Source organism: Helicoverpa zea, chromosome 24 (assembly GCF_022581195.2).
Source record: "Helicoverpa zea isolate HzStark_Cry1AcR chromosome 24, ilHelZeax1.1, whole genome shotgun sequence".
NCBI classification, from domain to species: Eukaryota; Metazoa; Arthropoda; class Insecta; order Lepidoptera; family Noctuidae; genus Helicoverpa; species Helicoverpa zea.
Window position 1 is genome coordinate 2,398,464 of NC_061475.1, and position 14,525 is coordinate 2,412,988.

Here is a 14,525-nt window from a genome sequence, read left to right on the forward strand (position 1 = left end):
TGTCATAATGCAGGTAGGTCAGGCGCCTTCTTGTAGATCAAATTAGTACGGTGGGTATCAGCAAAACGATTAGTTGCGAGTGAACTAACGCGGTTTTCGGGTTCTTCGAGACATCTGTCAACAATTTTTGGTATTAGAGGTACAAAAAATGGTCAGGTCCAAAGAAAGCATATAAAGGCGAGAACAGTGACATTCCTCGTCCCCCGTACACCCGCATTTTGTCGCGCTACTTTCTTTGGAGATTTTCCGTTATGGCACCTCCGCTAGTCATTTTGTTCTCCATGCTCGTGACAAACTTCACAGAATTATCTTAGAGACGAGACTCTGAAGATAAACTCGTCAAAATCGTTATGATTAATGTAATGGCACACTTATTTTGAACATGTGATTAAATTGCGGAACGTTTATGCGAGGATTTTAATCCTACTTTAATCTCTGGGGGGTAAGTCGACAGGATTAATATTGCTTGGCAACAGTCTACTTATGTCGTGTTTTGGAGAATCAAACGAGTTGATATGTAATGTTTTTGGTGCTCAAAATGTTGACTGGTTCAAATTGCAAAAGATTTCAGAACCTTAGCTCAATTTCTGAAAACGTGAGAAGTCTTCAATAGCAACAATGACATTACACCGAATCCAGCAAAAAAAACCTACTGCTCCAAACTTGTGGATATGTATGAAAAACTTACATGTACAAGTTTATGTTAAACGAAAATACGTTATCTAAACACTCATAATATAAACACCCACTAAATCAAGCTGAAATAAAGATAGTATCAAAAGTAAAACGTGTCGGAGGCGCCGAGACGCGAGAGATCGTCCATTATTTCACGCGCCTCCAAAGAGATCTAATCACATTATTATTCCGGGGACATATCACGTTCTTGAAGTTCTGAACTGGCTCAACTTAAATATGAACAATGTTATAAGATTGTACGCTACAACCTACAAAATATGATATTAAGATAGCGTGTTGTTGATAGAGAATAAGTATAGTGGAGCAGAGGCAGAATACAAATGCCTTTGATTTTTTAAGAAAAAAAAAAAATATTAGAGTTGAAAAATCAACGTTATGTATAAAATTATGCTACCAAATGCTAATAGTGCCTAAGCGCTAATGAAGTAGACTGTAACACGGACTGTGTTAAGATCTTTAGCAATAGGTTGTTCGATAAAACTATCATACTCTTTAGAGAAGAAACTCTAAGAAATAAAGACACGTAGTGTCTGTGGATAAAGTCCATTTGGTCCTAATATCTTACATTAGTTGTTATATATATTGATCCTGGCCGATTTCGGCCACAGCGACTTGGATCTGCGCTTAATTTTGAGAGCTTCGCTGGTGTGCTCTCCAGTGACTGACAAAGCCAATTTTTGCAGTGAATGTCCGTCCACATTCGTTACATTAGTTGTTAACTGTCCATTAATGCTTCGCATCCGTCGAACAGTAAAACCTAACCAGGAAAGTTTTTCTTTTACAATAACTACAGAATCCTTTAGTTTAACATGAATTATGAAATGGCAAAGCTCATCCGTCACTATACTTACATATATCAAGCGTAGCGACCGCATCTTTCATAAGCTGGTATGTATCGCCATTGATCCTCAGGAAGTCGACACAGCCCAGCAGTCCATCAGACAGGCCCAGCTTGCTTTGTAGACCAGTCGTGTTACCAGCACCTCCAACCCAGACTGGCTCACGGAAGGTCATGCGGGAGAAGAGACCCTGGGGACGAAAAGACGTTCATACATATATTATTTTTTAAAAATTGGCTTTTACGTAGAATTAACTTCGGTAGCGACGATAATTAGTAGGAATATCTGAGAAGTGGATCAACACTATGTATGTTACAGTCTGGTTTAGTCGAGTCGCTTCTAGTCAATAGCAGCTAGAGATTTCCAGAGCATCGGTACAGACTATTTTGTACACAGACACACACACACGCTATTTATTTTACACAGATTATTTAGTAGTCTGTGATATAGTGATATAGATATAGTGTATGATGCTATACTTATATATTACACAGAAATCAATCACCTCTTACTTATTAAACAAGATAAATCAAGATGGTTAGAGATCATACTCCGAGGTTCATTCTGTGGATTTAAGGACCTGTTGATCAAGATGAAGTGCCATCAACCAGCTGAGAATTTTCCTTGAAAACAACTACTGCGGAATAAAGCACCGCCGAATAAATATCAACTTAGGAAACACTTGACTACCAACATTACAACTTGAAACGCTAAAGCTAAAGCATAACACGACGCGTACAATCAAGAAGACTGCCAACAAAGTGACGAGACTCTTAAATCCTAAATTAATATGCGCGCTAAAATTGTGCCTTGAAGTGGCTAAAGTTAATTTGGGCGGTAATGAACGTCATTAGACGAAGGCGTGGTTCGGAGAAGGGTTGCTAGTAACTTACCCCACTGTGTGAGACAGACGTATGTAAATTATTACCGACCCTGAACTCAAGGTCCGGTTTTTATGCTTGCGGAAGACAAATAGGACAGCCAATTTATTATGTTCGCTTTGCGGGTGTTATTAAAAAGGTTTTACCATTTCCTGAAATGGATAAAGCAATGCTGTCAGGATATTTTAAACGAATGTTGTTCCATATAATTATAAGGCTGGTTGATAATTCCCATACTGATGTGACAAACTGGTCTTAACTTAGTATTTTGTTCGTATTTAGTGTAGAATCTTCAATGACTTAGATACCTGATAGGCACGCCACAAAAGACTTTGATCACAACCGTATTGTTTTAATGAATAGCGATAAAGTTTTAAATAAATCCACAATTTTAAGATTTACATCGCCTAAACCTATTCCACGTTTGACCGACCATTATCGGGGGAAGTAGGGTCCCACGGGGGACAAAGTAAGGGTGGCAGGTTTAACAGGAGGAATTCCGTTAATTCTTCTGAGACATTACTCCTGACAATGTTGAGGCAATTATGTAAAACTCGAAATGGACGCCTCCGAGGTACGCTCCACGACGCAGATATGACTCAAAAGAGCCAAAATGTTTCAAGAGTTCAAAAGTTCCCTCTAAGGTTTTGGACTCATGTTTAATGCATTATAACTTCTTTAGGCTAAAATATTTCAAAAGCTTCTCACTTTTTTTACATTATGTCGAAAATATTTGATTTACTTTTCCTTTTTAGATACTCAGTATAAAGATAAAAGTTTCATAACACAATACATATTTTCACCTCGCAGATTATCTTCCTTGCGTAATAAGCACCTTTTGAGGGGCTTCATAAAATCACAGATTTTACTAGGCCTTTAAAATTCATGGGCGAAATTTTTTGCAGGCGATATTATCCGGTAGGCGGTATTACCCCGACGTGCAAATGTAGGCACGTTTGTTCCAACCCTTTAGACGCGAATAATGAGTCAGATCCGGTTCGGCGGAACGATTTCGGAGATGTAGATGTTTTTGTGCCTTATTTTACACCTCGTGAGGCAATTTATGTTTGAGATTAATGGCATACGCGGAGAAATGCGGTCTCGTTATCTGGCAGAGAGCGGTGCTCTACAAGAATATTATGTCTACTCAGCCATCAATTACATGCTCCAAAATGAAGCAGCCATGACTTGAAATGGACTGAATAATGAAGTAGATTTTTCTACAGAAGAAAGCTTTAGTTCCTGGAATATATTAAAATTTCCCGCGAAGTAATTTCTCGTAAAAACAACTTGGAATGTTTGAGTGTGCCATCAGTTTCAGCTGTACAAACTACATTACTTATATAGACGCAATAACGTTTGAAATGAAAAGAAAGTACGGGAGACACAATATTGACGGTGCCTCCGAAATAGTTGGGTAGTTGGTCCGGAGCGAGCGAGTGACTTGAAGCACAGCTGTCGTGAGTCGTCCGCAAACATACATTAGCCGCACCCTTGCGGGCTCGGAGATCCCATATTATATTAACTGACGTAATGGAGGTGGCGTTTAATAGCAACAACACACTATCATGTCAAATCTGTTTGCTGGTGAAACCACGTGATGTAGCGTTAATCTTGGAGACATTAAACATTCACTTTGTAGCCCCTTACAAATATGGAACTGCTCGTACTATTTCGTAGATGATGGCTCCCAATTTACATCAACAGGTATAGTCGAGTGACATTTCCTAACACTATGAGTTTATAGCCGGGGATTGGCACAGCGGCCGATAATTGGCAATAGGCGCGACCGGTATTGGGATGGCGACCTAATACCGTCATCGGCTGCGTTGCCCTAGATAGCTGCGATAACATCGGCCTGCCAGTTCCAGAGCTTCGGGACGCAGTGCCGATAAATGCCGAAGGGTTATATAAAATGCCTTTCATGTGACGTGTCGAAAATGTTTTTATGTTTTTATTCAAGACACTGTTTTTCTTTAACATTATTTACTGTTGCTTTTGACGCGATAATGCACGTGAAACATGATTTAGGTACTTTTTAGTCGTCCCCATCTTCATCATTCTCGTCAACTTTTATTGGTCAGATTTGTAATTATTAAGAGTTTATCATCCTAGTAGATAACACAGTATCGGTATATAGCGACCTTATGTGCTTATTCCAAATGTCTTTAAAAATTTATGCAAATTAACACATTCCTAATGTCTTTAAAAAATATGCAGATTAATACAGCTCAGTGCGCTTAATCCTTTTTATCATTAGTCATTAGAGAGATTGTCGGTTGTGTTACTAAGTTTTGATTGGAAATCTCTACTACATAATAAATATGTATATATGTACCAAAGTTCAATCTGAAACTGTCTACATCTCAATGTCACAACACTGAATTCACAATTTGTTGCGTGTCTGCATCGGATGCGAAGGCACTTGCATTATATATGAACGTCACGTTTGATGGACGTAGACAGCTCTATCCTATGCCAGGATGAAAATATTGTTGGTTTTCATATATTTCCGCATGTTTCATGTTTTGCTGTTTCTTTTTTTGGGTCCTTTTGTTTATTTCCAGCATCCTTTGTACGATGTTAATAAAATACTGGTGGAAACAGTGCGAAAAGACTGATGTTACAGGACTTTCCATTCTGTGTTAACCATCTTTTGTATCCGTTAAAATTTCTGCAAAGACGTGTTTTAAGCAGCAAATCAGCTATAGGTATAATAATTCTGTTGCCCTACGATTTCCAAAGACTATCTACGTGCTTTCGATGGAGTAGCCTAGTTAAAATGTTATTCGGTGATCTGTTCGGGACTCGTAATTTTGCCACCAAACTGTTGCTTTATATTCGAACAGAATAAAGTTCTCAAGCAGCTATAAAGAAGTCGAAGAACACTAATATAGTGACTGCAAATTCTATTGCCCACTTAATGTAACCAAATGGCCAAAAGTTGCACTACTTGTTCTCCAAGCAATTTGAAGCGATCCATTCCAATTGATCGCGAACAATTCTTGCAATTTTGTTAGACTGGTTAAAAGTTTTAAGACCGCTGGTGTCTGCAGCGAAACTTTGCTCCTCAATATCTATTCTTAATACTTAATCTTCAGAGATTGTACTTTTATAGATTTTTTATTCAAATTCAATGTTATTTAAGTTTTAAGCTGGCTTTCTGTATCTAATCGAAACGGGTGTCAGACTTTAATACTTTCTTCTTTTTATAAAAACTTAGGCTACAGACTTTTTACACGATCCAAAAATTTGAATAGATTTAAAAATAAATTACATTATGTCAAAGTTAGTCTGGGTTTATCTTAATTCGAAGCTTAGTTTTAGTCGAAAGCATCATTATTTGATTTAACATAAAATGTTGGTTTAAAATTCGAGCTGGATTATTTGAAATGTTAAAATAGGGACTTTTTAAAATGTCATGGACATCAAAAGGTTTTAGAAAATCCATCAATGTTACTTTATCCTTTATTGACATTTAAACAGCGTAGAACATTAAGCAACACGTTCGTTTAACCTAACATGGTAATTAAAACTCAATTAGACTGAAAACCAAGTTTAACCTTCTAATTGTGGTTCGTTTTGAATAACGCCTGTGGTTCCGTACCCTGAAACAGCCTGAAAGTTGGGCCGCTATTGAATTAAAATTAATAACAAAGAAAATATTTAATTCATCGCGGCCGGCGTGTTCAGGGAAAAAGCGCGCGGAAATAACAGCCGCCATTTTGAGTTTCGATGTGAAAATACGTGGAGAGGTATTTTTTTTGTTTATAGTTATTATTTTGTAGGTAAGGTTTTTAGGTTTTATATTTTTTGTTAAATTCATGAATGAAGGCAAAAGTAGGTGTGTATTTTTTTCTATAGTACAAAAAGGTAGTTGAAATATTAATTTATTTTATTTTAAGCCTTCTATCGGACAGTAAACTTTATTTTTATTAATATTCATATATTTCTTTCCTTTTTTGACTGTCCCCTTCCATGGCTACTTTCCCCCATGTGGTCCTTTGGAGCCGTCTGATATCGCCATCCCACCTTTTTTTCGTCTTTTAAGTACATTGCAACTTATGAGTAGGTACAATACAACTGCTAAATTAACCCAAGAGTCCTACTTTTAACTACCAAATCTCCTAAATTGGATCGACCGTTTTCCCATGACATTCAAAAAAGTAACCTTCGACCTTATAAAAGAGTTTTTACCCAAACTAACAAGAACCATTATCTACGCACCTTTCCAGTCATCCTACATTTATCTAGCTCAGAAAATATGTCGGTCCCTAAATTATGTAAGTACCTAAGTGAGGAAAACTGCCGAACTAAGCTAGCTAGCACCAAATTGTTTTGTGTTAGCAAACGAATAAAGTATAGGGTGTTTTGTGCCTGTGTTTACCAATTAAACTGTTTTGTACTGGTGTCCTAAATTGCGGCGAAACATGACTGGCAAGTAATGTTTGTTGAAACGTTTTTGTTATACGGTTAATAAATTGAGTGAAATTTTAATAAATTGGATGGGTTTACCTAGGCATAACTACCTAAACAAAGACTGGATCCACATTTCCTAGAATGGAACAGATATTACTTTAGATACTGTAATTTCATTGGTTGAAACTTTTTCTATTCATCTATTTAAGTCGAATGTTCAACTCACACATGATACGGTTTGATGCCCTAACTCATGAAAGCTGAGTGCAAGGAAACATAGGACCCATGATCTATAATACCTCATTTTTCCGCAAGAAATACAAAAAAAAACATTGAAACTTGACCTACAAACACGATATTACATAACACAAATTCTAAACACAACTCAACTCACACACACACTTTAACACATCGATGTCATAAAATCGTTCAGCTCGATTTGTACTATAAATCGATTTCATTCTCGCCCGTCTCGATTCTCTGGCACCAAGATATAGAATTGCAGCGTTTTGAGTACTAGTCCGTGGTAGTGCTGTGAAGTGAATAAAGTATTTTTTATCCCACCATCTCGGAAAGAGTAGTTTTACCCTTTGCTATCTGAACGCAAAAGCCGTTTTTATCCTCTAGAGCGGCAAAGAGATTTGAATTTAGAACATCGTGTGCAATACTCCATTTGTGACAATCTTGATAAGACTTTTCAAACAAATACATATTAAACAAATAAAATGCTGCTTAAAATAATTATTCAATTAATTAAATAATTTTTATTATTGTTTTCACATATATTTTTAAAATGAGTTTTTAAATAAATGAACTTTAATAGGTACCTACTTCTTTTTAGTTTGATACTCATATGTGAGCGCCATTTTGTTTTTTTGCATTTAATAATTTCCTCGATGAGGTGGGATGAAAAGTTACGTGTTGCACTCGAGTGCAAAGATTTTTCACCTTGTGCTCTTTTGATTCCCTCGCTATCGCTCAGGATTCTTTATTGAAACACTCGCTACTCTCGTGTTTCAATTTTAGAATCCTTCGCTTGCTCGGTCATCTAAACCGAGCCCGCGGTTAAAAAGCAACTTTGCACTCTTGTATAACAAATAACTATTACTATGTGTTACTTATCAAATCAAATCAAATCAAATCATCTTTATTCTCAGGCATCAAAGGCCCATAGATAAATACCTTAAAACTAGCATACATAATATGATATACAAAATTGTTAGTAAATAAAAACTTAAAACTATGTTAGTAGCACTTCACTTATGCACTAAGTCACTGTGCGTAAGTACTGTACTTATGTATGTATGTGTGGTCTTCAAGTCCGGTGTAGATTTGCTCAATGGTAGCTACTCCCGTCTTTCGAAAACTTTAGTGATCACTAAGCTTCTGCATGAGATTTTAACGTATGCTAAATTGTGCGTTTGCTACTATAAAAGTGATCTTTGATTTTAAAAAGAGGGTTCAGTATCTGTCTTCTCTCCAAATACAGATAACATCAACTGTAGACATGTACCTATAGTCTGTTTTTTAATCTCGTAGACTAAACTGACATTACGAGTGTTGTCAATTTATTGCAAATTCGTGTCAATGGCAAATTCTTAAATAGTGATGTGACACGACCGAAACTTAGCATTAATAAAATCAAGTATCGTTTTTTACAATAAGTCATCCTGAAATAATGGGCTTATTCTTGATGATTACGCATGGCATTGTGTGGTCAGATGTCCCTGGCAGTTTGTAGCACGTCGTGCAGCCATGTGTACGTACGTCAATTGTAAATATAAAACGTTGAATTAATCTTAAATTCGTCTATTATAGATAAAAAGTTACGATTCAACAAACCGGTATCGTAAGTACAACACTGTACAAAAAAGCTAGCAACATTATTTGTAAGTTTGACATTTTGCAAGTGTCAATTTAGTCTACGAGATTAAAAAACAGACTTTACATAGATATGAACGAGTAACTAAAAGGCTGGTCTCTTGTGTTCTTACTTTAACAATTCTTCATACTTCTCACTATTAACAAGAAAAAAAAGGCTGTTGGGACATTTTAAACATAAACAAAGCGTAAATTTCTTCAAAAGCCACAACACCAGTAACATGACAATCATAGTTGTTAGGTTAAAGTAAATCATAACTCAACGAAAGAGCTTTAACGTGCCAACTCGCAGTCAGCACTTGTATTTAATTTGGCAGTTACCTACTTACATCTTTAACGCAGCACTAAGGACCAATTTTACTGCCTTAGAATAAGTAGGTCTATTTAAAATAAATGTCAGTTCATTTTATGTCAGAATTGAATGAAAGCGCTCTATGTGCAAGTGAAGAATTATAAAAGTCTAAAGACATATGTACGGTACTAAAGATTTTTTGATATGGTATATTAAAAGAAGGCCTAACTCCAATAATGTATGTATATAATTGCCTAAACATAATTAAGGGCACGAAAGGGGCATTTGCCATCTATGTGTGAGCTGTAAAATAACATAAACCATAATACCGAAACTATAGCACAAAAGAAACATCTCAATCACACTTCACCAGTCACAAAGCGACTAACAAACCGAGCGAAGGACTAAACTAAACGTAACATTTTCTTTCAAATTCCAAAAGAAAGAAGCCCAGATTCCGTGCCTCCAAGTAAAACCTTCCACGGTCAATTGCTCCTAGCCGTTACTCTTGCAATGTGGACCGAACGGACAAAGAAAATAGAAAAAACAATTTGACTTTTCTTTAGGAGAAAAAAAAACGTTTTTTCAACATTTTTCAATCACAATAAATTGGTGTCGGTCCATTGGACAATGGTAACAAGTAAGGGTCTCAGCTATTTGAAATCATTTGGTATAACAGAATGGGTGTAAAGTGTCTGCGTTGAATTTGGGACTGCTAATTTGTTTCAATAAATACCGATGAGAAAATTATTGGGAAGAGACCTGAGGCCTGAATCAATTCAATTGTGTTATTTTTATATTTAAACATTTTAACATTTCTGCCTTTTTTGATTACAGTGCCAATGATTGAAAAATACCTAGGTACTTTACTAACATCCAATGTACGTTAGCAATGTTCTCGCTTCATACTCGCCATGTCCTATGTATATGTCACCGGAAAATAACAAGATCCGTAAGTTTTTTAATTTACTAGGAAGTTTATAAACTTTCGTAAGATTCTAAACGGGAGATAAATTGTAATATTTTACGTCCACCAATTTCCGACATCATACGGTAAATTTATAAACTAACGAATATCTTTTCGTAAGATTTTATATGGTTCGACCGATTACAGAAACTCTTTTAAATATACGATCTTTGAAATACGTAAAATAACACACTACTCTCTGATTGGTCAATATGTTCATAGTGGCAATGCTTGTGTCCATAGACTTTGGAATAATCAGACTTGACAGACTATAAATTGGAATCAACAATGCCTGGTTCCTTTCTGGCACGGATGTAGTGAGTTGAGTTTTCTATTATCAGTTTTATATTTAACAGTTACTTGCTAAAATACAGGAATACTCTTATAAAACACACTAATGAACACTACTTTGCTCTATTTAAATAAAACGACAGAAATTGTGTAATACGAAAGGCATTTATTATCAAAAAATATAAAACATACCAGTTTTTGCAAAAAAAAAAACGAAAAGAATTAATTATGGCTTTTTCGTCCGCCATAATTCTTTTGTTCATTAGTGTGTTTATTATAAAATAAAAATTTATAGTTTGTCAAGTCTGATTACTCCAAAGTCTATGGACACAAATGGCGGCCGCGAGGAAGGAGAAGTGACACGTGACAGCCAACCAATCAGATCACGCGCAGTAGCGTTTGGTTACTGCTTACTTATTATTTTACGAGTGAGTTCAGTAAGTTTATCAATTTACGAAAACGTGGACGTAAAATATTACAATTTATCTCCCGATTATAAATTTCCTAGTAAATTGATAAACTTACGGATCTTGTTATTTTCCGGTGACATATACAATCTTTCTCAAAGTGCCATCATTAGGTTTTTATAGTCTCACGTCAGAGGCTGTCAGGTGGATTCCAGAAAACTGTGACACCGGGGATTCTTAGGTAATATTAAACTAGCAGTCAGCCTACTCGATAAGAAGAAGAAGATAATCCTACATGGGCATACACCCCGTCTAACACAGAGAAGGATCAAAGTGTTACCAAAGGACCAAAGGTCAAGTCTTACCTTAGATCGTCCCCGCACCCTCTTGCCGTTGTTCAGCCGGAGCCACGCGTCCCATCTGTGTCTGTACACGGAGATGGTGTTCCAGTGGCCAAGTCTCACTGGCTCCGGAGACCTGAGGATGCCGGCGCCGCTACCGCAGTCGAATCTGGTGGAAGGAGATATTTTGATTGGTACATTGGTAAAAATATGGGTAACCTGGGTATTTATTTAACTTTAATTCTGTTTTTCTATTGTTTTAAAAGAAATCATGTTTCAAAATTCTATAATGGAACATGAAAATAGGTCTAAAATTCGCTGTAAAAATAGGTAGGTCTTCATTTTTTCGGGTCAATTTGCTATGACTATCTAGGTATTCAAATATGATTTTTTCAAGCATCGAAATACCATATCTAAGTAAAAAGTTAAAAGATTTCTTTCACAAGCACAAAAACATTGCCTACTTCTAAAACCTCTTTCTTGAACTTCCGCAAAAAAATAAAACGCAACAACCGCAGCCAGGAAACCACAGTTTCAATCCACAGATTTAATCCCAGCTTCATTCCACTATTGTGAACTTAAGAACAATGCTGGTTAATAATGGATAGAATATAATCCGGATCGATATTAATACCGGACTGCACCCGGATAATTAGAGCCGGGCTAATTAACGGCAGCTATAGAAGATCCGGTCTGATCAGCATTCGTGGTGAATCAAAGAGGGAATATTGAAAATGATTGTGGTGCCTGGATTTTAACCACAAATTGTGAATGAGGAATAAGGATTTTTAATGATGCCTAATGCTTAGGTAAAGCAAATCTTGTCATTGAAAAGCATAAACAATATAAAACTTGCTGTTTTAGAAAATATGTATGTAATACCTTTTATATAGGTACTCACCAAAGCAAAGAATAATCTAGCTAGATGAGCTACTTATAGTACCTAAGTAAGTATATGTTTTTTTTTCTGGGAAAATTACTATTTATTATTTAATAAGGTAAAGGTGGGTGTTTTTGAGATATTTTAACAAAATATTCTTTAATATCAATGAACTAACAATTCCAATAACTGTAGTAGGTACATTACTGTAGCGTTACAAGGTACATTTATCATGCCTGATTTGAACCGATCACCCCTAAAAGCTTATAGAAAAAACAACACATGCTCATTCCCACACAACAGGGACTAACTCCCTTCGAGTCCAACTGCCCACATACTATTTACACACACATGTAAATACCCTACGTAGATTTGTACGTCTGTGTGTCACCCTCAATCCCCGGGGTGACCACTAGGCTAATATAAACATGAAGCACTCCCCGGTAAGTGGTTAACCGATATCGTATGCTAAGGCAGTGCACTTTACTTGAAAAGGTCGTTGACCAGAGCAAGTATCCGTGAATGCAAGGGAGTGTTGCAATGTAGTGGGGATATTGCACCCTGTTTTCAGGGTAATTGAATTTGGTATGAGACTTGTGTGGTGTCGTCGTAAGCAGTTGTAGTTTATTTGTCAGATGGGATTAAGTGTTTTTATTTTGTAGTCCAGCTAAATTGGTGGTCATTTGATGATTTCACGCTTCTTACAGAAACTTAAAATGCGAATAGGACGTTAAAAAGTTAACTGTACATAATTTTAAAATAAATTAAATCTACATAATCTACAAATATTTAAATACCTTAATAGTATCTGTGATGGGTATTTGTCTCATTTTGCAAAATATGATACCCTGGCAGAAACCGAGTCATAGAAATGAAGTCCGATTAATTGACCTTTTTAATTACTATTATTCTCACACGGAGGAAGTTTATTTTATTTCCAGACAAATATACAGACTTATTTACAAGATAAGAAAGATTTTCATCAAATCAAGCTGCTTATTTATTGCTATTTAATTACCAAATTCATTTTTAAACTCTTCTAAGCAAATATAATTTCATCTGCTAACTCACCTCAATTCCACATGACCATTCCTCAACATCAGAGCCAAATAATCACCAGACAGGTCATCATGTTCCCCAGTTAGCAGCAACACGCCGCGCGCCCTCTCCGGCCGAACGCGTACACGTACGCGCACGCGCTTGTACGCGCCGCGTAACGCGCGTAATGCGAGCCATGACGCGCCCGAAAAGCGCGGCGTTGATACGCGCCCGTCTGGAAAAGAAGATATGGTTATTTTGGGCCTATAAATGGGCAGTAAGTCTGACAACCAGTCTTACATAGGGGTAATGGGTTGACCGGGTAACTGGGTTGAGGAGGTCAGATAGTCAGTGGTTCCTTGTAAAACACTGGTATTCAGCCCCACCGATTAGACCGGAAGCCGACTCCAACATATTTGGGAAAAGGCTAGGCGGATGATGACAAAAATAAGCAGTAAGGTCATCACTCATAAAGACTATGTAGTACATAGTTTATAACATCACCACAAACAAAATTCTAAATAGATTTGCAGTCGGAGATAGACTGAACTATAAAAGGTTTCGGTACATAATTTACACGTGAAAGCAAGAGGCGTAAGATACGTGCCTACTTCCTAACACAGCCTTCAAATCCACAACGTGCTCAAAGCGTAGGTATATGTTCAACAGGTTATAACTAAAGAAAATTATCTAGATAAGTAAGTACACCTCATAACATTTTCCTTCAACAACATAATGTAAAGCTGGGTACACAGGTACAACCTTATACAATCCTGAATGAGGACCTTTTAAAGACTACTTAAGTTCTTTGACAAACATAATCCTATACTCCTTACCTAAAGGAAAGTGTTTACTACACACACTTTTACACAAATCCCATTGTTAAGAAAACTCTAAACATCAGCGGCGCCAGCAGCCTGCCGGGGCTGCGGGATTGTTCGAAGGAGTTACCGCGGCCCTGGTGCATAAAAGGCCAACGAAGGATGATTTCCCATCAAAAAAAGAACGACCTTTTAATCGCACCTACTTAAGTTCTTCGACTAACATAATCCCATATTCCTTACCTACAGGAAAGAAAGTACTCACTTAACACACTTTTACACAAATCCCATAGCCAAGAAAACTCTAAACACCATCAAGTTGGCTGATTCCCTGAACATCGTCTAATGTAAAAGTAACAACTGTGCTTAAAAAACTTTCATTGTTTCACTCCGCTTGACCTTGTAGTAACGGTGGAAATTGTACCTTCAAGACTGCTATAAAAACGGAAGGAAGATGCTATTGACGGAATAAATTCCATAAAGGTGGAATGAGAGGTCCTTTCTCCCTATCACCTCGGCACACAAGTTCAGGATGATATGTATTTATTTCTTCTTTATTGCAAGATCTTCCTCTATAAATTGACTGGGATACTCTATTCTCCTTAGAATTGCATATCGTCTTCAAGAAAGGTCATACAACTTTAGCTATCAAAATATCCTTATTCAACTCCTTTTAGTCCTTTCACCTATGGTTCAAATTAAACAAATTGAGACAAAATATTGAAAATCGACGACGAAGTCATAAATAATGACAACAGGACATAGTTCCAAA

General features: G+C 36.6%; 1 protein-coding gene across 1 annotated transcript in view; it reads right to left on the reverse strand.

The window, feature by feature from the left end:
* The window catches only part of LOC124642283 (pikachurin-like), a 63,231-nt gene that overhangs the window by 17,677 nt on the left and 31,029 nt on the right, over positions 1-14,525 (reverse strand). The window contains 3 exon segments of the mRNA XM_047180639.1: positions 1,548-1,725; positions 11,039-11,183; positions 12,966-13,167. Of these exon segments, the coding sequence (XP_047036595.1) occupies positions 1,548-1,725; positions 11,039-11,183; positions 12,966-13,167 (525 nt within the window).